Source organism: Lates calcarifer, linkage group LG12 (assembly GCF_001640805.2).
Source record: "Lates calcarifer isolate ASB-BC8 linkage group LG12, TLL_Latcal_v3, whole genome shotgun sequence".
NCBI classification, from domain to species: domain Eukaryota; kingdom Metazoa; phylum Chordata; class Actinopteri; family Centropomidae; genus Lates; species Lates calcarifer.
Genome location: NC_066844.1, coordinates 21683321 through 21709844, shown reverse-complemented (window position 1 = coordinate 21709844; position 26524 = coordinate 21683321). Strand labels below are relative to the sequence as shown.

General features: G+C 39.5%; 3 protein-coding genes across 3 annotated transcripts; 1 reads left to right on the top strand and 2 right to left on the bottom strand.

Moving 5' to 3' along the window:
* The first annotated feature begins 6 nt into the window (after window positions 1–6).
* Window positions 7–6861, top strand: prkag1 (protein kinase, AMP-activated, gamma 1 non-catalytic subunit). The gene is made up of 13 exons (XM_018673500.2): window positions 7–173; window positions 1609–1660; window positions 1751–1851; window positions 1937–2018; window positions 2111–2169; window positions 2310–2355; window positions 2437–2491; window positions 3097–3223; window positions 3476–3641; window positions 3746–3783; window positions 4121–4267; window positions 4791–4890; window positions 5029–6861. Exons 1-13 carry the CDS (start codon window positions 165–167, stop codon window positions 5037–5039), a joined length of 993 nt encoding a protein of 330 aa, XP_018529016.1. The 5' UTR covers window positions 7–164; the 3' UTR covers window positions 5040–6861.
* A 272-nt stretch (window positions 6862–7133) lies between these two features.
* LOC108881466 (activin receptor type-1B) lies at window positions 7134–17371 on the bottom strand. Its single transcript, XM_018673498.2, has 10 exons — window positions 17174–17371; window positions 15332–15342; window positions 13893–14138; window positions 12505–12771; window positions 12169–12399; window positions 11860–12027; window positions 10683–10839; window positions 10424–10548; window positions 10173–10303; window positions 7134–9869 (listed from the first exon to the last, which is right to left on the bottom strand). Exons 1-10 carry the CDS (start codon window positions 17239–17241, stop codon window positions 9744–9746), a joined length of 1530 nt encoding a protein of 509 aa, XP_018529014.1. The 5' UTR covers window positions 17242–17371; the 3' UTR covers window positions 7134–9743.
* Window positions 17372–18501: 1130 nt separating this feature from the next.
* Window positions 18502–25192, bottom strand: ankrd33ab (ankyrin repeat domain 33Ab). Its single transcript, XM_018673499.2, has 5 exons — window positions 23616–25192; window positions 22338–22640; window positions 22106–22235; window positions 21656–21796; window positions 18502–20140 (listed from the first exon to the last, which is right to left on the bottom strand). Exons 2-5 carry the CDS (start codon window positions 22590–22592, stop codon window positions 19299–19301), a joined length of 1368 nt encoding a protein of 455 aa, XP_018529015.1. The 5' UTR covers window positions 22593–22640; window positions 23616–25192; the 3' UTR covers window positions 18502–19298.
* Between the last annotated feature and the right edge of the window lie 1332 nt (window positions 25193–26524).

Genomic DNA, 26524 nt, shown 5'->3' with positions numbered 1-26524 from the left:
TGAAGACCTGAGATTGGGATGCGCTTAAACTAAGTGTAGTACGGTAACGCCTGAACGGCCATTCAAGTTGCTCGTTGGGAGTTGTAGCGGAAGACTTTGGCTCTGCTGGACGCTACCAGCTGTAAACTAACCCGGCTACAGAAAGGCGAAACGGCGGATGGAACATGGAGTGTGTAAGTTATCCAACTAACCTTAATATGTCTAGTTCGATAGCTTTCTAACAAATCCTCTCGATTTCGGTTAACGAGAAGCATGGTGACGGTAGCAGGCAACGAGCTAATTGTTGGTAGTGGTTCCGTGGCTAGCTCGATTGGACGTAACCTTAGTCCACCGTCAGAAACAGACACACGTTTAGGGTAATGTTAATATGGTCCCACTAGTGTAAATAGTTTCCAAAATAAGACAGTTTTCCACATAATGTCTCACCGGCATATCCGACGCAAAAGGCAGAGGCGAAAGTCACCTCGACTGACTCATTAATGTCAACAGACTGTGACGCTAGCTAACGCTAACGTTTGGCTAACGTTGTTATTATGGTTTTGCACAAAGTGGGGTTAATCAGGTTGCACTTAAGCAGCGACGACACCGGGTCAGTTTTACAACTAGGTATCGTTAAATGTTGACAGTCGAGGTGACTGACTCTTTTATTACAGCGGATATAACTAGTTGTAGCTAACTGTTCCAAGATTTACCCAAGTGAGCGGCTGTTGCTTGGCCAGCGCTGTTTGAAGTTTAACTCGTTGAATGACTAAGTTACTCAAGTGTATGTTATAATTCATTTAGCTACATCCTAAACTGAAGTCATAATCAATGAAGCGGTGCATATTTTTAGAGCCTGTCCTGGGTAATAATGCAGTGGACCTGTTGATAGTGGTACCATGACACATTCCCACACTAACCGCCAGTGGTGGAACAAGCAGTCTGAGGTTTTACTCAAGTAAAAGTAGCAATACCACAGCGCAGAAATACCCTGTCATTTTCACTTTTACTTCACTTAAGTATCAACATCAAATTTTATTTTTTAAGTACAAAAGTATAAACTAGTTTTACAGAACGGTCTATTCCAGAATAATAGGCATTATATTACTAGATTTTAATTATATATAAAGCAATGAAACAGTGTCGTAAACATCATTAGTGTTACAGCTGGTGCTGATTTTAACTACTTTATATACTGCCTTGTAGGCTAATCCACAGTAATACATCATTATTTGTTTGTTTGATGCATTTGATACAACCACTAACGGAAGTTATGAAATAAATGTAGTTGAGCATGGTGTACATTAACTGTCTTTGAAAATGTATGTGGTTACTTTGCACCACCGCTAACCACTTGACTTTACCTAAACCCAAAAATCCTATTATATCTAATTCTAAGAATGCAGCATTATAGCTATGTAAACGTAACCATGTCAAGGTACATGACTCTGCACACACATTTTAAACCTTATGCTCCAGCCCTGATGGCTGGAGAATTTTAAGCCTTGTTACACAGGCTTCTGTGTAATATGCTTTCTGTATAACAGCAGAGCCTTTTTACCCTCATTTGTGTGGGTGATCATCTAGAGGAGCTAGAGGATTTTACTGACAATTATCTTTTTCTTTCAGATTCCAGTAACTATTGATGATCTTGAGGGCAAAAAGGACCCAGTTATAGAGGGTAAGGCACTTGTATAAATCTCATGAGACCAAAATGAGAAACAGTGATGTTTAAAAACAGTGAACAATGGTCTCTCTTGTATTCCCTCAGACCCGGAGCACAATGTGTACACCAGGTTCATGAAGTCACACCGATGTTATGACCTTGTACCTACCAGCTCCAAATTGGTTGTGTTTGATACGTCACTTCAGGTAAAACAAAGGACTTAAATAAACATGAATCTGTATCTTATTAGCTAATACAGACATGAAACATTTAGTGTGATTATTGTTACAGGTGAAGAAGGCATTTTTTGCACTTGTTTCTAATGGGGTAAGAGCAGCACCTCTGTGGGACAGTAAGAAGCAGTGCTTTGTTGGTAAGAGTAATTTTCATTTGGCTCATTTTATTCTCTGAATAAGAATGAATTAAATAACGGACTGATTAAATGCTCCTTTTTCTGCTCCGCAGGTATGCTAACCATCACAGACTTCATTAACATTCTTCACCGCTATTACAAATCTCCATTGGTAAGATGGTTATCATCCTTGAATTATAAGATTGGGTGCAAACATATTACATCTTAAACTTAAGCTGCAAGGTTGTTTTGTCATTTCTCTATTAGTTCCTCTCAAAGAAGTCAAACCTTTCTCTCTTTGTAATCTTTCAGGTTCAGATATACGAGTTAGAGGAACACAAAATTGAAACGTGGAGAGGTAAGAATGTTTAATGATTGTTATGTCTTATTATTTATACTGGTAATCCTGAAGGTAAACTATATTGTCTGTTTGTAATAGAGGTGTACCTTCAAGATTCGTTCAAGCCCTTGGTCAGCATATCTCCCAATGCAAGGTGAGTTTTTTGTTTTTTTTTAATGCTTGGTAAGTAGTAGGACTTCCAGGCATCAGCATTTAGTTGTTGGTGGTATCACATCACTTGAATACATGGCTGTTGGACACTGGAATATAAAACCAAGGGGCATCTGATGCTTTAGTCTGTGGCAGAAACTCTTTAAGCTGATCTATTTCTAGCACATGTTGTTAAGTACTGCATGTTTATATGTGGGAACACTTTAGGTGTCTGAAATGTTCCTCCACAGCTTGTTCTTTTGACCAGAGTCTCCATCAGACATCACTTGAAAATTAGAAATGTCTAATGTTTTCTACACTTAGTAATAACTTAAGGAAGTTATCAACATGTTAACCTTTCAAAGCTTTTGTTGTCTAAATAAATTTTGCTGGGAGATTTGAAGTTTAGTTTATACCCACAATATTTATTGTACAAATGCACTTAATCTACACTTAAACACACATTTCCTGACAAGATACAGGCTAGCATTAGAAACTCACATTAAAAAATTTTCACTGTAATTTTCTTTGAATTCAGCTATTTTATTTCACAACATGCTACAAATAGCTTCACTAACTTGGTCATCTCTTAACTTCTCTGCATTACAGTTTGTATGATGCAGTATCATCTTTGCTGAAGAACAAGATCCACAGATTGCCTGTAATCGACCCCCTGACAGGGAACACGCTCTATATTCTCACACACAAGAGGATTCTCAAGTTCCTGAAGCTTTTTGTAAGTGTCTTAGGCTTCTCTCCTCACTTCTGCTAAATTAAATTATGTAAATCATCCATCATTGTTTTACTCTGACAGTAACACTGCAGAAGCCTGGCACAGAGTAAAGGCTGTTAGCTACCATTAAGGAAACAGTGTTTTTTTTTTTAAAATTATTTTTTAACAATTTTGTAGACATCCATTCTCCTACAGTCTCCTGCAGTCTTATAAATGCTTAATCAAGCATTTATATTCTGCTGTTACTGTTTTCAGATATCAGAGATGCCAAAACCCTCATTCTTGAGTCAAACCTTAGAGGAGCTGAACATTGGAACGTTCAAGAACATAGCGGTGGTCCGCTCAGACACTCCGCTGTACACGGCGCTGGGTATTTTTGTTGAGCAGCGAGTGTCAGCACTCCCCGTTGTGGACGACAAAGGTATGTGAGCCACTTGAAATGATGTCCTTATTGTTTTTGTATTGACGACCAGAGACCTCTTGAATTTTGTTTATGTACTAAGGTGCTGTCTTCCTCTTTTGCAGGTCGAGTTGTGGACATATACTCAAAATTCGATGTTATAGTAAGTTCTTTTCTGTAACTGTTTTTTCTATTTCTTTTCTTCCTACTGTTTCTAAAGAGGTAATTCTCCTTTTTATGTTTTAATGTGTTGTAAATTCATGAGCAAGCAATTTATTGACTGGATTAGCCAAAACAGATATTCTGATGATGATTATTTTATCTACATATCTCTGTTCATCTGCTTGATTAATCTACATTTCTCTGAATTGCCAGAAAATTTAGTTTATCAAGACACATACTGTGTCAGTCTATGTGTCGGTTGATATATTGTCATATAAATCTCATGGCTAACTGAATTTAAGATAAAGACTTTAATATGATGGCCTGTATTTATACAGAACCTGGCAGCGGAGAAGACGTACAACAACCTGGATGTGACAGTGACCAAAGCCTTGCAGCACCGATCGCAGTACTTTGAAGGAGTTCTGACCTGCCACAGACACGAAACCCTGGAGGCCATCATCAACAGACTGGTGGAGGCTGAGGTGAGGGTTGGATGTTAGTGTCTGTCTGACAGTAGCTGTGTCTTGTAGCTGGTTTACTCTGTGTCACTTGTGGGCTTTACTGCCCAGAGGGTGGCATGAGCTTCAGACTATAATAAAAAATATCTGAATTGTTTCTCAACACCTTCTCATCAAAAACCACCTGGCAGACAGATTTTAATTTTGTGGTTGATAGAAACTAAACTCAGTGAAGTCATAAGGATATTTTCTAACAAAAGAACATCATGTGCACACAGCTGCACTTCAGTGTGTCATTACTCTTGCACAAGATTGAACTCTGCCCAGCTTTCTCTTGTTACTAAGTCACCACAATCTCAGCCAGCCACAGTTAGTATGTCTGTTTCTCCTCAGCTCTCTTTTGAAATAAAACACCACGTTGTCTCTTGTTATTAATTCTGATGCTGTCATGTATCAATATCTGTACACATTCTTCTGGCCATGGCAGAAATTCTGTCTTGCAGAGATAAAAGTAATGTTGATGGTCCTCTTCTTCTGTCTCCCTCAGGTGCACAGGCTGGTGGTGGTGGATGAGCAGGATGTGGTGAGGGGAATTGTCTCACTTTCAGATATTCTCCAGGCACTAGTGCTTACTGATGGGGAAGAGGGTAAGTACAGTTGTATAGCTGCCTATTTTTTTTTTTTTTTTTTTTAACACATTTTAATAGAACGGGGAGCATACAGTGTTATCATTCAAATATTTTCCTGAATGAGTCCAAGGTAAACGTAGATTTCTCTGTCCACAGGCACTGCTTGAGAAAGGAAAACAAAGAAAGGCTACACAGTTTCAAGAGGAGGCCGGAGCAAAGGGAGAAAGAGAACAGACATGTAAGAGGGGAATTATGATAGTATATTTTAGTATCATCATCCATCTTCTGTAACCACATTTCCTCTATTTACAAAAGATGTCTCCCTCTCTGCAAAAATATGAAGTTCACCAAGTTTTAGCAACCCAGCAATGAATAATATTTGTATTACGGGACACATAGAATCCCCTGTAAATTGAGCCTAATTCCATGTCACCAGCGAGTGACAAGAAAGATGCAAAAGCACAAGAAACCTCTGAAGAAGAGCTGGAGCCGCTCAGGATGATCAGCATCATTCCCACCTTTACAGCTGTTGTTATGCTGATCTGCGTAGAGGAGGACCATAAATTAAGACTTTGATTACAAAGGTATTCCTGGTAATGTAAAGTAATTGCCAGATGAAATAAGCAATCAGTTACCAGCTAAATGGAAAACCAATTTACTGGTGTTGCCTTTTGTTGGTAGCATTTCTATAATAGGGCTGAAAGTAGATGCACAGGGTCTGAGCCTATCTACAGGTAATTTTAAACACTGTAACTCTGGTGTTGGTCTTTGCCTGAGCCCTGTTCTTTGTACATACAAGTACTATGACATTATGAGGCTTAAATGATCTTGTTATTCCTTATTCAGTCGGCTTGATTATTTAAATACAGGAAGAGGATTGAGCTGTTAATCTTTTTAAACCCTAACCTTCCAATTTGCAAAGACATATTGATGGATTTAGTATAGTATTTATCTGTATATATGTTATACACACTGTACATGCAGTACATACATACAGAAAATAACCACGCATCTACCCTTTTGACAAGATTGGAAAATTATTCTGCAATTTATCTTTTAAACAGTTGGAAGACTTTGTCAGTGGTCCGCACTGAAAATTATTGTATAGATGTAAAATTAGAAAGGCCTAATCATGGTCTTTTTGATTAAGTGGACTGTTGCAGGTTTCAGCTTCACAGCCTGTTGCCCCAAAAATGGCTCTGGATAAATTTCAAGTGAAATTAAATTACCTGAAAAAAATGTATTCATGTGTACTTGTCAACAATTGAATTAATTTACCATAGTTACCAGTGTGAAGAAGAATCCAAAGGTTCGGGTTTTAATCTGTTGTGTAGCCAGACAGCGAAGTAGCAAACCTGGATCAGCACTTTAGGCTCCCAAGAAAACCTCACTGGTGAAGTCCAAAACAGCATTGATGACCCTGCTGTTAGAGACGACCATTGATTGTGCTGTATTCTGTTTGAGTGCACAAATTCTGAATATTTATGGGTTTTATGTTTTGCCATTTTGTCTGTGTTGTCATGGATAACTAAATATGTAATGGATTGTACAATTTACTTTAGAGACAATTTGTTTTCTGCTTGTTTTGTTAGCTTCACTCTGGGGTTTGGCATTATTAGCGTTAAAGGGATTTTCTTATTGCTTCTATGCTGCAAAATCTCACCAAGTTTTGAAAATGTGGTCCATCACTTGAAAACTAATGGTCAAAATGACAGTTTCTGTATTATTCATTTTCTGATTTTTTTTATGTTAGTGGTGTGTTTATGTTGATGTCAAAACTTCAGATGTTACAGGTGTATTCAGCTGTTTTCTGTTCATTGTGTCTAAGGATCTTTATCCAAATCACTAAATGCCAGCATTTCATTTCCATTTCTGTTTTGGTATATATGAATAGAATGTGTACAACTGTATGTAAATGCACAGTTTTTGTACTAATCTGCATTGAGATTATAATTTAAAGAATGAGCAATAAACATTCTTTGAGTTTAAGTGGTATTCATTTTAAATGCATGCATCTTGTATGACACACATGCTTTTTTTGTCATTTGGGGGGCAGTAGGGACAGGATACTGACACAACACTGGCATGTTACCATTGTTGAACTGAGATATGCACTTATCAGAAAATATTTGCCTAATTACACATCCAGTAGTTATGGAGTGACATTCATTATTCATTATTCATTCATTCTGTAGCTGCTTTAACTCCCTTTCAGTACAAAGTAGAGGATGGTAAAGATGAAAGAAATAAAACACACAACATAGGAAAACAATTGTATTTATTACTCTATATTAGAAGATACATGATTGAAGTCCTGAAGGGGTTTGTACATGGATGCAATGGTCTCTTTGCCATAACTGGACAGAGACCTGGGAGTTACCACAACCTGTAGTATAATACCTCATTTCTTTGACTCACACCCCAATACTGGAGTAAGGTTTTAAAAACCTTAAATACACTATGCATTTTTAACATTGTAAGGCAGATACAATTTGACAAACATACCTCTTTAATGTATAAATATGGATGACATTCAACCACCTATTTAAACAGCAGAGTTGTCAGTCTTTCCAGCCAAAAACAACAGCATCAAGTACAGTCTGTCTTTTCTTAACAACGTCCAGTATGACTAAAACGATACAGTGCAGGTGAGCAAGTGATTCTGAATCAAAAAGTACTGGTTAAACACATTTGAGAGACAGCATCGAGTCATTTCAGTAGTATTTAGTTTCAACATTTCTTCTCCCAGAGATCCAAAGAAAAGTCAGATTCTCTCCGGTCAGACGGAGTGTACTGCAACTGACTGGCATGATTTGTGTAAACATTCTCGTTTTCAGTGGCGTGATCTTAAATAAACACTGGAGGCCATGACCAGAGATGATTCTGAGAACAATTTGGTTTTAATGCTGTGAGGTCAGTAGTAGTGCACATGTGGCCTTTCAGGCTTTCATAGGGACTCACAGCCTACACATATAAATAACATGGGGAACAACTATACACACAAACAGTACCTGTTGGATTTGCATACAACTAAAGACAAAAGTGCACCTATTTCCTGAAAACAAAAAATGTAGACAGTGATTTCTGACAATGTTAGCATGAAGGAAACAAATTGCATACAATTTGCACATTGAGGAGGTAATGCATGGTGAACAAGAGGCGCCGCGAGGGGAGACATTGATTAAAAATCAAATATTGCTCTGCAGTAATAGAGAGCTAAAAGAAAAGTTGACATGATCAGTGTGTCTGACAGATGCAGTAAAGTTACTTCAGAGGTCAGACAGTAGATTGGTACGTAATTCTCTTTACAAACAGCGAGAGAGAAGTCTTTGATTTTCTTCCCACCAACCAAAAAGCTGGTATAAAAGACTCAACCATCTAAAACATGACCCAAGTATCAATCAAACGTAACTCTGATATATACACAAGTATCATCTTAAAAAGCTAGTTTATGTGCAGTAGTTATACTTGGCCAGGGTGAGTGAGCCCTGAGGGCAAAAAGAACAATGGACATGCTTTGACAATATAAAAAACAAGAACATAAAAAGTAGCCATTATTCAGATTCCTGGAGTTAGTGTATCTAAAAGGGAGTAAAAACAATACATTTCTGCCTCGCGTTTAATGTACAGTGTAAATTAGTTAGTGTAAATAGTATTGGCTGCTGCAAAGGTTTATCTGAATATTGTGTATCCCAGCTTATTTGAGGGACTGGAGTCAGTGTGCGCTCTCATGGCAGGTTATGCTCTACGGGTTTGATTGTTTGAGAGCAGCTGCATTCAGAACAGGACGCCATTACAGAAACTATACTACATATACCACTGTTGAGCAACATGCGGCATGTAGTGTCTTGCATTAGTAGCGTCCAGATCTGAAGCCAGCGAGTGACACATAGAGTATCAAGTCACTATCAAGTCGAACCCTCCATCCCAATGGAATCCATTTTTATTTAACAATCCCTAAATGTGTATTTAGCTTAAGCTGGTTTTAAAAAGGGGGAAAAAATGAGTGATTGGTAAGCATAAAGAAAACCTGAGGTTTACAACAGCTTATGGGAAAGGCTCCAGGCAAGTGGTCCAAGGGCTTTCTCATGCTTGGCAAGGTGCCCTAATGCTCTGGTGACTTTGAAGTCTCAGAGCACCTCACTGAAAGTCAGTGGGCTGCATTTACACAAACTGTGTCAACTGCTCTGTATATGTTAACATGGTAATCTGCGTTTAACTAAACCACACCGCTGTAGCAGAGCCAGATGGATTATTGAAGGTTTCTAAGTCTGTTTACCATGTGCCTGTGTGCTATAGGTGTGTCATAGAGAAACCTACACAGGAGCCTCACAAACATCCATATATTAGATCTAGTCATTCAAATAACAGAACAAGTAAAAATAAGTTAAAAACACCCCTAACCCTCCCAGTCTGCCCCCTTACAAAGACAATAAGAGCGAATGCTGTTTGTTAACTATTAAGCAAAAGTGATCAAGAGACTGATTTTTAAAATGTTAACTGGTTAATTACATATCCTGTAACTGATTGCATACAATTACACAGGAGATCCGAGGATTGTTGTTAGTATGGAGTGTAGAGTGGTAGAGAAAGGTTCAGGTAGGGCAGCAGTAGCTGAGGACAAGACAGGAAAGGTGTTCTTGGTAGTTTGGCTGGGTAAGCGAGGTAGGGTTTGTCAGAAATCAAGTGGCTTCAAAACTGGCAGGAGTGTCTATGGACTACTATTTTACAAAGTGCCACTCTCCATCATATTCTCTTACTTTGTGCGTTCTTTGTAGAAGGGCCTGGACCCTTCCTCTCACTGTCTGGCAGGACCCAGCTCCAGACCGGGTCCCGCTAGGTGCTCGTTCTTGGTGCTCTGCTGACTTTGATCAGACTTTAATGTCCTCTTGAATGCTGAGCTGGGACAGGGTCTTCTTGATTCGCAAGGCTGTCAGGCGGGCAGCTCCGTTAGCATACCAACACTCCCTCATGATTTTACCCATGACCCGCAAGGCCTGGAACAGCAGGAGGAAAAAATATAGTGGGAATCAAGATGTTATAATGTGGTAAAATGTGGCACAGGTACAGTAGGCACAGTATATAGAGAAGGCTTTAAAGGATAAAGGAAAAACTGTGTATTTTAATTAGTCTGTAATGGTCATAATTTTGTGAGTGCAATTTTACTATTAGCAACAGCAGTAATGACCAAAGTTACAAAGATGAGATCCAGGTTGTAATAAATTAAATAAACCCCTAGAAACCGTGCAAACATCAAGAGTAAACATTTTAACTTTAAACAATTAAGTGCATTTTCAAACCTCGTAGCTCTGCCACCAATTTGGGATATTGGGTCGTAGCTTTTGGTCACACACCACCTTCCTCATCTCCTCTATGGATGGATCAGAGGGTACCAGGTCATAGTAGGGCAGCTGGTACTCTTCATGGATACCTGATAATACAGGACAGTGTCCAGGTCAGACCAGTGCTGTGAACTCAGCTTGTAACACTGATTTAAAAAAAACAAACAACACAGGTCAAGTATCCAGAGTGAAAACAAAAAGAGTCTGACCTCCACTGTTACAGCGCCGTGCAATCTCCCAGTAGACCAGTCCCAACGCGTAGATATCAGCACATTTGAACGAGTCAAAGTGTCTCATGTTGATAGTCTCATCCAGAACCTCTGGAGCCATGTACCTGTGAGACGTAAAAACAACCCCAGGTTGTAATTATTCACAGAATCAAAGACTTTTCTAGGAAAGGTGTCAAAGATATGTGTGAGAAAGGAAGATCTGCGTTTAGTCAGCAGGTGTGCGCATGAGGGCACAGACCTCTTGGTGCCAACCCTTTGATTGGGGGCGATGTCAATTGTGTCAGTGGCAGAGTCATGACGAACAGCCAGACCCAGGTCAGCTATAGCACAAGTGCAGTTCTTCTTCACGAGGATGTTCTTGGACTTCAGGTCTCTGTGGGCAATGCCTGGCTTTCCTATTAAGACATGTACATGACAATCACTTGTGATTGTTATTTCTGCTCCAATTATTTTTCAAACATTACTGCTAATCATGTACTCCTTATGAAAAACTGGAAACTACAGCATGTTGTGAAATTTTCCTTTTTTGGGCATCAGTTTGGTTTGATAAAAACAGAAAACACTCCTCCATGGAAGTGATGTATGTGACTGTGACAGCAGCTTAACATTATGAAAATTTGGACATGACACCAATCACACTGGATTTTCAGTGTCCTGTTCTTTTTAAAAGATTTATTGTTTATTTAACCTCTTTCTCTGCTATTTGCGACTCAGACACAGAATAATTCACTGAAGTTTCTATTTTAAATTATGGAATATATTAGAAACATATTCTGTCAACTACACAGTTGGTCTTTGCCGTTGTGATACATTCTGTTTGGTTACTCAAGTCAAGTCTTGCGATAAATGGGAAAGATCAGTCATCAACAGGAAGGGCCTTGTGCCAGTCTGTGGGTGGAAGAGGCAAAGCGAGAAACTGTTTTCAAAAGGGAAATGTATAAAACCAACAGTGAAAGCAGTGACAATTCCTTGTAGATAGAGGCATTTCTAAATTAATAAATCTATTTTCAGATGGTACACTAACACATTTTTTTCACTTGTATTACTGCTGGATGAAACAACTGAATAATAGCAATTTAGCTTGGATGAAAATTCACAAAAAACACAAAAATATTTTACTACAGGTAGCTACAACACAAAGAGACGGGAAAGTAAGTAATGTAGGGAGCAAACTTGACCTGCCCAGGCTATGAGGTGTCATTACTGTGACTGTGGCTGAACAACAATAAGAAGAAACTCTGTAACTAATACTCATTAGGAACTAAACCTCTTGGCTGAATGTCATATACAATGTGTCAGCTGTTTTAGCCTCTGTGTGAAAGCGTCACCATTCCAACCATCATGTTAATTAAGTCTGAAGGACCGGCAGAATGAAGTCATGCTTAAATATAAATGAACAATTACACAAACACTACCTTGTGTTCCAAGTATCTCCATGTGCAGATGTGCAAGGCCGCTGGCAGCTGACAGTGCCAGTTTGATCATCCCCTCAGTAGTGACAGAGTAGCGGTTCAGGTAGTCAAACAGAGAGCCGTGTTCATGGTAGTCCGACACCAACCACAGCTGGGTCCATGTGCCATTGTCTGAGCAAGAGACAGAAAGAAGATGATGATGACAAGAAATGATAACTTGAGAATGACAAACACCAGAACCCAGATAAAGTAAGTTATTCCCTCATTATCTGACTACAAAACCAAACATGTTGTGATGTTACAGGTGCACACCTTTGTTGTCAGCAGCTATAAATCCCAGGATGTTCTCATGGCGGAGCATGATGGTCTGATAGATCTCAGCTTCACGGAACCACGAGCGCTCTTCTCTGGATGAGAAGATCTTTACAGCCACATCTCCACCCCTCCAACGTCCTCGCCACACCTCCCCGAAACGCCCCTTACCGATGATCTCTTGCAGGACAATAGTTCTGGCCACGGTCCGCTGGACAAACAGAGGCAGACCTGCTCAATAAAGATGAGAGTAAACAACAGTCATTCCCAGTCCTCTGATATAGATGATCTAAACATGAGTGTTGGCCAGATTTATTATCAAACTGTCCAACTGACCTGAGCCTGAACCAGATGTGGACAGGTCGTAAATGAGGTCCTGCAGGGTCCTGTCTTTGGCCAGGTAGAGGTGGTCACAGGAGGGGTCCTCCACCTCCAGCCTCTGCCTGTGGTTGTAGGCCCTCTGGTGGTACTGGTACAGGAACACACCCACCAACAGCAGCAGACAAAGCAGGAACAGCGGCCCTGCAATCACAGCGACTAGCTCCACCAGCCCCCATGTCCCACCTGGGCCGTAGCCTCCCTCCAGTCCTGTCGGAGTTGTCACTGGAAAGAGAACAGTAGAGAAAGTAATGAGAATTAATTAATGTGACATCAGGCAACCAGTGCACACATAAAACTTCTTTCCCTGATGTGAACTGCTTCATGTCACTGATGAATGTGCAAAGCCTTTGTCTAAGCAGATAATTATAAAACTGAGTCAACATTTGACTCTCACATCAACCTTCGTTGATTATTTCCAGTTATTTCACAAAGAAATAATCAATTCTCAACACTGAAAGGCTTTAACTGTGAAAAGCAGCAACAGGAAGTGTTGAAATTACATTAACAACCTCCTAATACTATTGCAAGGTCTGCTTATTCTCTCTTGACCACACACTCATATTATTCAGCAGTACCTTGTCTTTGCAATGCTTGTGTCAGGTTTTTCTTTTCTCCTCAACTCCATGCTTGATTTAGACATATAAATCTGATAAATTAATGCAAAGCTATTTGTGTTTCAAAACACTATAGCTGGTCCTCGCATAAATCATTCCGGTGGTGGTCATTCCAAGACCACCAAACATGCATGCTGCATAATTGTAGTGTTTTAACACAGAGTTTAGATGAGGATATCCAAACTCTATGAGTATGTGTGACAGCAAACCAAGCAGAGCAACTCTGAGTAAAAATACCATTTGTCACTTTGTTTCTAAAGTGCTGCTTTTTGGTTAAAAGCTCTCTATTTTTGTTGATTTTTTGCTCTTGCTGTGGAAGGGTACTGTCCACTATTTCCTGTCTCTGTAGTTCAACACTTACAGTCTTCTTTCCACATACACTGAACAAAACACTTTCCAGGAACCATGAGTCACAAAAATCTGTGTCGGAAATCCTTCACAGGCACAGAGATGTTTTTAAATAGCATCACAGGCAATGTACGAATGCATGAAACAACTAGGCCACTCATTCATTTTCAGGACTTAAGTTAAAGAGATGGTGCAAAAACCACTTCTCAAACCTAAACATTAAATGGTGGACACAAGACAGTTTATTGCATGCCTTTGCCTGTCTTAGGGTTACCCCTCTTCCTGTACGCATGTGTTACATGTATGATGCTTGAGGTAAAGATGTTTCTTTTTTGTGTAATTTATTTGCTCCTGCTGTATCAGCCATGTGACAGTTCTCACCTGAAGGTACTTTGAGGTCAATGCTGTTGCAGTAGTCAGTGTAGCAGCAGTGTATGTTGAGCAAGCCCTCTGCACCGCGGCAGTAGAACGGCTGTCCGGGAGGCACCAGGTTGTCCCGTGTGATGCAGATACGGATGTGCTGCTCTTGGCCGTCAATGAAGGAGGTGGAAGCCATGCAGGCTCCGTCGGTCTCACACTGGGAGCCAGCCTTTTCACACTGGGCAGTGGTGCAGTTACACCAAAGAGCTGCAGAGACGGAGGGTGACAGAGGAAGCAAAACTGTGTGAATGTTTCAGAGTAACAAACTGCAAATTAATATTGACTGTACAGGCTGTGAATTTATTGTTAGAAAACAATAATCAAAAGGTATTAATGAAGTACTATATTTTGTTCACAGCTGTGCAGGATCTTCCATTACACATCATGTGCAGTAGAGGGCAGTAACAGCAAGCAGATTCATGCCATGTCCCATATCCATTATAGTACAATATATACTGAAAGCAGACAGTAATGCATACTCTCTACTTTCAGTATTAACAACAAATATGGCCGACTTTTGAGTGTGCTGTGAAGAATTGAGGAGCTACACACAGCTGGAAAAAAATAAAATAAATTATGACTGGTGGTAAAACAGCTTAAAAAAACATCTTGGGAAAAAAGAAAGAATTGAATAGTACAAAAAAACAAAAAAAAACAAAAAACATTTTGATGCTGAGCTTGATTGACAACAGATGTCACACATACTGTATCATTTTCTGTTTGTATAAAATGGTAAAGCATTTTTGGCATAACAACTGCTAAAACAGTATAGTATGATGGTTAGTTGCAGTATGGATTTGGGACGCAGCATCAGTGCGCATAACACTTTACAAACAGCCTTACATGAAGCCTAAAAGCAAGAAGGATGTTAACTAGCAATACTTTGTCAATGATTAACTGCTACTTCTTCTAGCATGTGACATCTCACTTTTTGATTGCCAGTAAAGATAACTGCAAATAGAACATTTTGGTTTGTGGGAGACCTGTGTGAGGTGGCTACCTGACAAGGGATCGTGAGAATTTTGAGGCAAAGCCCCGTAAATATTTCAAGCATTAAGGGAAAAGTTTTAATGAGTGGCATCTTGCAAAGTTGAGCTAGAGAAGTAGGGACAGAGAGACAGAGGATGGCACTGGTGAGGTCAGGAAGTAGAGGAAGTGTTAGGGGTGGGGTGGGGTGGGGTGGGGTGTGTTAGGGTGGCAGGGGCTTTGGGAGGATGGGTGGAGGGTTTACATGAGGGCATGTAGGAGTAGAGATTAAATGACCAGCTGTGACAGTCATTAGACTAACAAGAGACTCAGACTTCCTCTGTGAAATTGAGTAATGTTATTAAGACACAGACATGATGTGACATTCCAGTAATTCTAAAAAAGCCCCTAGTGGATTCTCAGCAGAAAATGACCTTGGCAGAGCCTGTGTGGTGGATGTGTTTGCTGAAAAATCCACACACATGCAACTGAACTTCAGCATTATCTTCATCAAGCAGGGGAAATATAGAGTTAATGCGTTACAAAATGTTTTGTGGTACTGACTCACACAATGCCAACACCTACTTGGCAAATGCTGGTGGTCAGATATGAGAAGAGCAAAAACCACTAGAGAAGAATTAAGGAAATAAGGAAGATAAATGCTGACTAAACATGAAACTGACATTTCAGACTTTCCATGGCTATAAATGCCACAGCTTTAATCCATGTTGGGATGATTGTTTCAAAACCACAAACGGGTCCTCAGAGAAGAAGCATTAGGGGTGGAAACTCTCAAAACACTCACAGATCAGAATAGATCAGATACTGACTTCTGTGGGTCCACCACGGTAAAAGACAAAAGTAAAAATGTATTTTCTCAATGTTTAACAAAAACAATACAAGTGATAATAACGATAATAATAAATCACAGTGTGAAAAAATGTTTCCTTGTGAGGTACAAAACAGCTCATATCACCACAGGAATTCAGCTGCGTGAGCACTGTGTCATCTTTGCTGCACAGTTTTCAACCAGAACAGAGCAGGAATGAGTGGCCATGTTTTGTGTCAACATGTTTTCCAGCACAAGCAGCAAGTCTCTGTTTCATGCTTTTGAAGACGACAAATTGTAAATTAAGACATCAAAATGTGCACAATACTGAGCACTGTGTGGGGAAGACAGATAGAATCTTCTGTGACAATTTCCTTTTTTTGTTATATTATATCTTATATGTTATATTAAGCAAAACACCAAAGATTCTCTGGTTTCAGCTTCTCAAATGTGAGGATTTACTGCTTTTCTGTACCAATTAATAGAAAAAAATATTAATTACAAAGATAATTTTTAACATTTAACAATTTAAATGATAATGACAATAATAGTTGCAGCCATGGATTTATATAAGCCAGTAATGGATACTCCCACTGCTTATTTTTTAATCCATAAACTGTTTTCAACCGCATTGCCAGGAAATATGGATGATAAATGAGGATGTTATTGCCCACTCCTATCCTGTCCCATCAGATAGGAAGCCATGCACATGATTAACCTGCTTGAATACAATTTGATCTCTTAGACACAAAACACACCAGACTCATGATGAACTGTGAAATGATCTACTATCAGACCATCCTCATCCTCCCTTTAATTTACAACATCTATACACAGCAACACTGTAAAAAAGAGTCCATATATGTGCCTGGATGTTGTAAACATGAGATTACTCATGTCTGCTTACAAGTAATTTGAGCACATCCACTCTAAGCACTTTAAAACCTTGACACATGCAATAATATCTTCATGGTGTCATCATTTAACCAGCTCCATGTTATATGTCTCTGGATAACACTGATTAAGGTGATTAAACGCTTACAAAATAACAGGGAGAGGTTTCAGGAGGAATACACAGCTCCAAAACCCGAGCAAGACCGTCTGTGTTTACAGCAAAATAATTCAGTGAGCTGACAGTCCAGCTACATTAACACACGTTTAACTGCCGTTTCAGACTAGCCCAGCTGACTCGACAGCAACAGGAAGACGGTGTGATATCGTATTTTGTTATATTAACATGAAATGTATTTAAATAACACCCACGTCTATACAAATGCCAGCTGACCTGGTTTCATTTCTATGGCTCGGTTAAATGAGCCGCTCGGCTCGGCTCGGCTAGCTAACCTAGCTAACGTTAGCTCGCAGCTAACCCCACATCCGCTCGCCTTGATGCTGTCGGCGGCCCTGAGCTTCTTTAGGGACGAAAACAAAACAGCAAGTTACTCACCCTGGAGAGCTTCTGTATAGGACAGCCTGGACGACCGCGACGGCCAGCGAAATCCGTAGGTTAGCCATGATCAATACATTCCCGGTTCATCGCATTAACACGTTTAGTTAGCTAACGTTAGATGTGGTGGCGAGGCGAGGTGATGACAGCTAACCATGCTGTCAGTTTACTAACATGCTCCACCAGCAGGCTGCAGTACAGACACAGGGAGTGGAGATTATTGAGGTGAGAATCTATCTATCTATCTATCTATCTATCTATCTATCTATCTATCTATCTATCTAATCTTCGAGATGTCCATCCATTTCACAAAGGTCACAACAGGTCAACATCATGTAGGTATAATCCTGGATATGTCAGACCTTGAGTTTTTCAGAGAAACATAATGCGACAAAATACAAACATATCAGGTCACAGAGGCCACTCACATTTGGCCTTTTGTCAACACCAGATCCTGGTTTCATGTCCTTCTCATTTGTCTCTTGTTGCTCTGAGATCATCCCTGGATTTATTCATTAGAGGAATGGAGAAAAGGCTGCTTCTGCAAATAGTTTATATTTTTGTCAATATATTTCAGTTCTCTCTCATCACTTCCGGCTTTGGAGATTATTGTCTTCAATTGTGGTCAGTTGATTGATTTTTACTGTTAACAGCCTTTGGATATTAAAGTTGCTGTCATTGTTTCTTTTGTTGTATTTTCAGCTGCTGAAAATACAACATTGGCATAGAGCTATTGTCATAAAAATAAAACTCATTTATCAGTTTAATGGGAACATATAACCAAAACTAATGCAGTCTAACACAATAGTTCTCCAATGAATCCCTCTTATAGAGGTTATAAATTTCAGGGTTTTTAAAAACTGTGTGGTGGACAAAATAATAGGAATACCTGTCAACACAGCACAGTGCAGCTGAAGACTCATATATATACATACAGTTGAATCAACTCCTCTAACACGGTTTGTCTTAGTTTTAGCTAGGTGTCAGCTGAGTGTATAAACACAGACCCAGCAGATACAGTAGAACATTAGCATTCAGCTGTAAAATGCTCCACTGTGTTTGTCAGTGTTGCTAACTTTGCCTGTCTGCTGTGTGGTGATGGTGGTGTACAGCTGCTTTATCAGAGCTTTTCTGCTGAAAACAAGTAAATGGGTTTGTTAGAGAAGAGCTGTGAGCCAGGAAACCAAAACAGTGAGCTAAAAACAGACTTAGATTCTCCATCGAGTTGATGAACACTGCACAGGTTGGTGAACAACATCTTTCATATTACACCTAATCATTTGATTCATTGTTTATATGAAAATATTGACCAGTGCACCTTTAACCACAAATGGACAAATTTTTCACTGTCCTATATTTATTAGTAATTTCAAGTAAGCTGAATCCATGCACTCACAGAGTTAATAAAAGCAGGATGTATCATATGAACATGTTGGCAATATCAGAAAATGGCAAACTGAAATAGAGGATTAAAAAGATCCTTCATGTTGATGCATGTTAGCTACATGCTGCACAGTATATTGCTGATTTTGGCTGATTATTTACAACAAATTTAACAGAGTAAACAACAGTATATAGTAATAATAATACGAATGAGCTATAACAAAGCTATATATTTCTATATTTCCATCTCACATACTTGCATAGGGAATGGATTCATACAGTATGTATCTGCATCTGTATTTTATATGAATGATGAGGTAGCTACTATAAATGCTTCAGCACCTGTGAGACTGATTCAGTAAACATGGGTTTATGCATTTTATTATAATCACTCTTGTTGTTTTTTTGATTCTATAAATTTCAAATATATTGATGATAAAAATAAACTTTATTTTCTATCCTAACTCAAAATGTATGTAATATGACAGACTTAAAGCTTTAAACTCCTCCTGAAGAGTCTTTGCAGTTCTTGTTTGAGGCCCTTTGTCAGTCACTGTTGGAAAGAAAAAAAAAATCTCCTCTCGTACCCATTTCCTCTCAAGGTTATTGGTTCAGTATTTACTAAATGCTTCCAGGATATTTGGTTTCAGTTTCAAGCCCTGAGTTGATCACATCTTAAAAAACACATTGTTCTCCAAAGGGATGATTCGTACAGCAGAGGAGCCTTTTTTTATTTAGACTCCTATTTTTTGGTCTTCTTCTTGTCTTTTTCCTTTTTTTTCTCCTTCTTTTCTTTCTCTGCCTTTTCTTTCTCAGCCTTCTTCTTCTCCTTCTTTTTCTCATCCTTGATCTCCTTGTATTTCCACTTGGGTGGTTCCAGGAAGCCCTTTTCCTTCTTCTTCTTCTTTTCTTTCTTTGGCGTTGCCTCTAGTGGCCTGCAGACGCTGATCTGGGGGATGCAGCCAGAGGGGAACACACTGTTCCTTCTTGCCATGCTCCGGGGAATAAATGTGGTAGCAACTTTGGTGGAGGCCATTGAGAGGATGCTGCCTCGCCGCTCGGTGTCGGCACAGCACGTTGTAGTAACTGACTCTGCAGAGTGGATTGAGGGAATGATGTGTGATATGGAGCCATTGCTGTGGCACACTGACCCCTCCTCTAGATCCTTCTCTGGGTGTTTCTTCACCAGCTCTGGTACAGCAAGCCGCCTCTTCCCCACCTGTGGAGGGCTAGTAGGGCAGAGTGGACGACATCCAGTTGAAATTAGGGGACTGTGGACGCTGGTGGTTATGCGCACCATGTGGTCCAGAACCCCGTTGTCCTGTGGGTCACGAGGTAATCTGAATCCAAAGGTGTTTTTTATCTGCTGGGTAATTTTTTCCCTGGCGCTCTTCTCAGCTGTGGCCTTGGCTACTCTCTCCTTGAGCTCAGGCCACTCAGGGACATAACTCTCACAGAACTGCTCAGCTTTCGGACGCAAATTCAGGCGGCGGAGGCGATACAGAGTCTCATAGCGACCTGTTTTCAGTGCCCAGTCCCGAGCACATTTTCCTTTTGTGGAGTCAACTGCGTTAATGTCAGCCCCTGGAAAGAAAGATGGTAGAGCAGAGAAAAGAGGAGAGTAAAATAAAATTTTAATTTAAAAAAGAATAACATGAACAGCTTCTTTGAGTCACCATGCAACAAAGCACCAGCACCTTGACACAATAAGGCAGCTGTTTAGGTTTGGTGAGATGGAAACAATTTGAGCTTTCAGCACAAAATATTTGGTGAATTCCTGCCAAAGACTAGCTGCTGGGCAGGACAATGACATATGTTAGAGGGGGTATGACACACTTAAGGAATAAGGGAATAAAATCATCAGATTTTAGCGTGTAGTCATTTTCAATATAACCAATTAGGGCTTTACAATAAACCAAATTTAAATAATTTACCAACATTATAAATGTCTGAACCAACTTAAACTTACCAACAATAGCATTTATATACCAATATATTGTCTAAATTCAATATCATTAAACTGGAAAAGATACAACAACCAGTGACATCTAGTTAGAAGTTCAACCACAAATCCAGTTAATCCACAGTATAGTTCAGAAGTCCAGTTGGACTGGGCTGTCATACTTTGTACATGTCTTACTGTAATAATATAAAAAGTAATAATATGGTAATATCAGAAACAAACATGTAAAAATAGTTATCAGTACCCTTAAATGTCACAATTTATTATGTTATAGATTGTAAAACCTTCAGTGTTAAACAATAACTTATGACTTGCAGAGATTTTAGGAAACGTGCAGTCTAAAAATAGTTCTGCAAGTGGCTAATCTACAACCAGCCTGCAAGACTAGTAAGTCAGAGATTACTGTCGGGTGTTTTAAGATGTGATAATGTCCTGAGAATGATCCCTTAAACCGGTCTGGCGTCACTGGCGCATTCACTCACGAAGCCCGAGTTAGCGGGCTTCAAATATGGACAGATAAACCGTGGGGTCAGCTATTCTCACCACCGGTGCTGTAACTGTTCACTTAGAGCTGTCAGAGTCCTGGTTAATGGGCTAATGTCAGGGTTTCAAAAAAATAAGAAAAGATCTAATAATATCATAGTACAGCAGCTTTTGTGTGAGTGCAGCATTGTCAAAAGCCAAAGGCAGTTTCACCAGTAGAAGAATAAGTCTGAGTAGTGTTTGGAAAAACAGGCCCTCAGTGTGCATTGAGGCGCGGCAAGACAACTGTGCTAACAGTCATCTGAGAAAAGAAAAGTGTGTGGTGTTTTAGATCTGACAGACATTATTTATGTATGGAAATGCATTTGTGTGCATTTTGTTATTTATGAAAGCTTGAAGGGAAAGTGAGTAGTTCATGTGCATAACTGAGAGATCTGTTACTTATTCTCTAAGATTTTCTAAATTATTATGCAATATAAAACTGCATTACAATGAACAACAAGTAATGTTGACAAGTACGTATGCCAGAAAGGTCCTCCGATATTCCGGAAGATATATGCACCTGTACAGAGGATATACTGTGCCTTAATTTATTAATCAGTTCCCACAAGATGTCTCAAAGAAAGTCATGAATCACTGAAATCATCACATACCAGCCATAACGAGGGCAGCCACGACGTCATCGCGGCCGGTCATAGCAGCTTTGATTAGGGCTGTGAAACCACGACAATCCTTTATTTCAGTGTCTATACCAGGGTAGTAGTTCAGGAGATACATGACTGTGCTGATATGACCTGGAGATAAAAGCACAGAAATCAGAGATTAGATCAGCAGTGTGTCAGAAAATGTGTAGCATTTAAATAACTGGCTCCTCTGCCAACAAAACTCTGAAGATAGGAGATAGTGTTGGGACTGGTGGCGTCTAGATCAAATGAAAGGATTGTAGCTTTACAGTCTATATAGGTCACATCATACTACAGATGATATTTACCACTGTAATTACTGAGGCAGTTCATTTGTTTGTCTTGCACCTTACTGCTTTATCTACTGAACTTAACCTTTTCTTAATGCATTTAGTGAACTTTTTTGTAGGTACAACTTGCCTGCTTGGGATGCAATCATCAGTGCAGTGTTGCCTTCATTGTCTTGGTGGTTTATGTCTATAAAGGGACATTTGTGAAGCCCATGTATGATTTCCAGGAAACCTTTGCAGCAAGCCACCATCAGGCCATTCTGTCAATAACAACCAATGATGAGGATCAGTGACAATGACATGAGATGTAATAACATACAAAAAGCTTGTGTGTAAATTATCATTATGAATGAGACTCTCACCCAGCCATTGATGTCCAGCTCCATGACCTCTTCTTTTGTGACCCCTCTCTCCAGAACTTTCCGCAGAGAGGCCGGTTCGTTACGGACACATGCTTGATACAGTGGTAACGCCTCACGCCCATTTGTTACCTCCGGCCTGTAGTCTGGAAGCACAGAGTCATCGGAGAGGATGCTGTCTGAATCGGACTCACTCCCTGAGAGAGACACATCATCGGGGCCTGAGCCCAGGTGGGGGTCCTCTGCTGCGGTGGCCATCCTCCAACAGCAGAACAGGTGAGATGGCGTTGTGTCCTTTGGCTACATCTACAAGAAAATCAAAATTAGAAACTGGTGGTGTGGAAACTACTGGATGTTGTCTATAGCAACAGTGGTGCAATCAGGTACTCTCTAGAGATGGAAACTCAGCGAGGATGAATTTTCCCTCCCTGGAAAGCTTGCTGCAATTACACATAATGCCCAGTTAAAATCATCTCTTCACTGTAGGCACAAAGTTGTTGTTGAATAACAGCACGCTGGATTTATAAGGCCTCAGATCTGACTTACTGACAGATCAATAGTTAGCTTTTTGACACATTGACAAGGGGTGAGTCTGTCAGTCAGGGATTATGAGTGTGTTATCTCTGTGTCATGCAGTGGGTGTGGCTGTATGAGCTCAGTGTTCCTTTACTGTTGAGTAACTGGATCAGCATCTAAAAGCTCTGCTGAACATACAGGAGGGCTAAATGAGGAACAACCCACCTCAGAATAACCTCAGTCACATGTGGCCTTGGTCGACTCATGTTTTGACTCTATGTGGCTTTCTGAAGCCAAAATAGTTATTGTAACTATTAACTATTGTTAACACAATTTGTGTGTGTGTGTGTGTGTGTGTGTGTGTGTGTGTGTGTGTGTGTTTGAAGCTAGTGTAGTGCGTACTTCATCACAAGCAAAATTTTACAGTAGAACATGAGTGTTTCAGATACTATGAAGTTAGAAATTTAGAAATACTTCACATCTATATAGGGGATAAATATTTTCCCAACATGGTCATCACCTGTGCTGTATGTCCAGGCTGTACAAGAATGCACCTCTTCCTATGACAAATGTTCAAGAATCTTTGCATACAGACATGTGACATCTTAAATTCCACAAACTAACTCAGTTTCATGAACCAAAAGTAAAGAAGTGAAATTTCAAAGGCAGAACTGCAGCATCTACCATCCTCCATCATTACATAATGTATGCACCATCACAATGACCAAACTAACTCGATAGTGAACATAAAGCATATACACTTACCATAAAGGATAATAATCAGTCATCTGTAAGTGTAGATGTATCCACGTTTTGGTCCGTTTATGTGACAGCTCTGAGACTTCTTGTGGCCGAGGTCTGACTTCCTCCAACACTCCCACTGTCAGAGCAGCTGCGAGGTCACACTTTTCCTCCTGGTGCTGTACCCACTTCCATCCTACATATTGTCGTGATGACATAAAACTGAGAGGAGGAGTCTTCACAGAGACACTCTGTGTTCAGCTCCTGTGCTTAGCTCATCCCACTTACAACAGCTTTATGGGGAGGATTACTTACCGCACTGGCCATTTTCATCTTTCAGCACAACACTAGTGATTTACATACTACCTGGTACTTACACCTGTTTTTTTAATTGGCAAAACTAAAAAGATTTTCAAGAATTTCTTGAGTTTCATGGCATTTTTTTCCTGCTATGCCTTTACTTTGGAAAATAAGTAGATTCCCCGTGCTTTCTGATAAACTCTCTCTGATAGACCAGACCCACAATGTAATGGCACAAATCATATCTGAAAAATACATGTGAACATAAACAGAAAATCATGGAGGAGAAAACTTCTGATCTTTTAACATTTACATCAGTAATTAGAACAATTACAGCAACAACCACACCTTCTCTTCTGTTGAAAGAATAAATAAATATGCATTCATGCAAAAATCTCTTTTTAAAACACAGAAACCATGCACAGTGTTTTGTATTTGGTCCACAAATAAGTCATTAGTCCAATTGTAAATGTAGAAAATGTTAATCATAAGCTGCTTAAGCCAGAGGAATCTAATTAATCGTTAAGACTGACTAGCAGACAACTAAAATCCCATCAGAGTTGACCAACGTGCTCTGAGCAGATGGGACAGAATCCAAAGACAATGGTTAAAACAGGACAACAGCAGCAAAACTTATTTCATGAAAAGATGATTGCAGCTGATGCGGAGTGATGGTATTTCTCAGATTTACCACAGGATGGGGATCTCTCACTCTGATCACAGGCTCTAATCTCAGACTTCAGCCTTTATGATGTGGTTCTCATAGGGTGAAACTAATGAGCAGTTATATCTGTGTCCCTAAATATCTGAAATTTCCAAACTGTATTAACATGATTTAAATCTGAAATACCTCTGTGTTCTCTAGAGTGAGGTCTAAAAGGATTTCAGTATATTGAGTGCAGTCTTGCTAGAGTTTAGAAACTGAAACAAAAGTTGTAAGCTGAAAAATATGTAAAAAAATGTGTTACAATCAGGTCTGCTCTACGATAGTAAAAGTACTTCAAGTTTCTCTGTTTTGAGTTAGTTAAAGCTCCTGTTTTGAGAGAGGTCACAGACTGAAACTAGCCTATGGGACCTGTGGGACGTGGCTGGACCTGTCCTGACAGATTGACCCCCCTCTCATGCAGAAGGGCCTGAGGACAGATCACACTGCAATTGACCAGCTGTCCTCATCTGCCCAGAGGAGAAAAGGATCTGGTGCAAAGTATAAATTGTCTCCTTTCGTCTTTCTGTTGGACATCAGGCAGGAACAGAGATGTTTTTCTGAAGCCCTTTTCAACTTGTTTTCTGCCTTTTGTATCAAATAAAAACCGAAAGATCAGGCATGGATGTTTGAACGGCGAGAGAGGAGTCAAACTGAATTTAAATATCCTAAGGTGAAGAAAGAGAACGCCATATCAGAGCAAAATCAAGGGGAACAGAAGAGCAAGGGATGCAAAATGAAGACTTTGGCCAAAGTGCAAGGCAGGACTGAACAGCTTCTGGGATGCAGAGTTGATAAAGTGAGTGTCTTTAGTCCACGATTCCAACATTGTTCAGACATTGTGATGGACATAACAAACTTCAACGCTAAAGTATTTAATTATTAACTTGGGCTGTATCATATAGGTATACAATGCTGAAACAGTGTTAAATGTAATTGAGCAGGACACATTTAATGACATGAAACAAGAACACAGCTGAATAAGAGTTGTGTATCCATGGCACGTTTTAGTTAAACCTTCTTCTCTATGCAGTGTAATAACTTTTGCAACTTTTAATGCTATATTAAGATGATTCACTGTGAGATTTATGTAAAACTGGAATGAGCTATTTTTATTCTTGTGAATATGAAAGAATGTGAATGCTAAAATATGATGCTGCAGGTCCTATGACTATTATCACACTCCTATGTCTTAAATATGGGGTAGAATTTCAGTCAATTTTAGTGTAAATAAGGTCATCACTCATGAGAGAAAAAAAAAGATTTTTTCATTTTTCTTTTCTTTTTTTTTCTTTTTTTGCAAGTCCATTACAATTGAATCAGATGCAAAACTTTTCTCCAGTACATCTCCAAAACCTTTTCAGCTATCTTTCCTTCATTAAGGTGGTCACTAAATAGGCTTTTTTATATAAATTATTTAACCCCATTTTTCCAGGTTTTATAGATTAGAACTCTTAAAATGAAATTAACCTGACTTATTCTTCAACATTAATCTTCTTTGACCCTAGAATTTGATGTTGTGCTGCCTCCCAATCAGTTTAGTCCTCTAAGAGGAATTCCTCAGATAAGATAAGAAGCCACTTAGACTGAGGCAAAAATAGGAAAGATAGAAGGGTGGAGAGAGAGAGGTGAAATAGAGCGGAGAAGTGGTATAATTAGCCCTATCACTTTTTCTGTTCTACCTACACCAAACCTACACCTGTCATGCATACACATTAGAATAACCACAATTAAAAAAACCACAATTAAAACCACAATTAAATGCTTTTGATAAACAGAACAAGGTGTTTTTAATTTTACTTCAACTTCTTTTGTTCTTAGCTTCACCCACTTAACTCTTGTCTGTCTTTTGTGTAAGATTTCAGACACCAGCCAGGAGAAACTGTTGTCGGATGAAAGCAATCAGGATGCCAGGACACAGTTCAAGTGG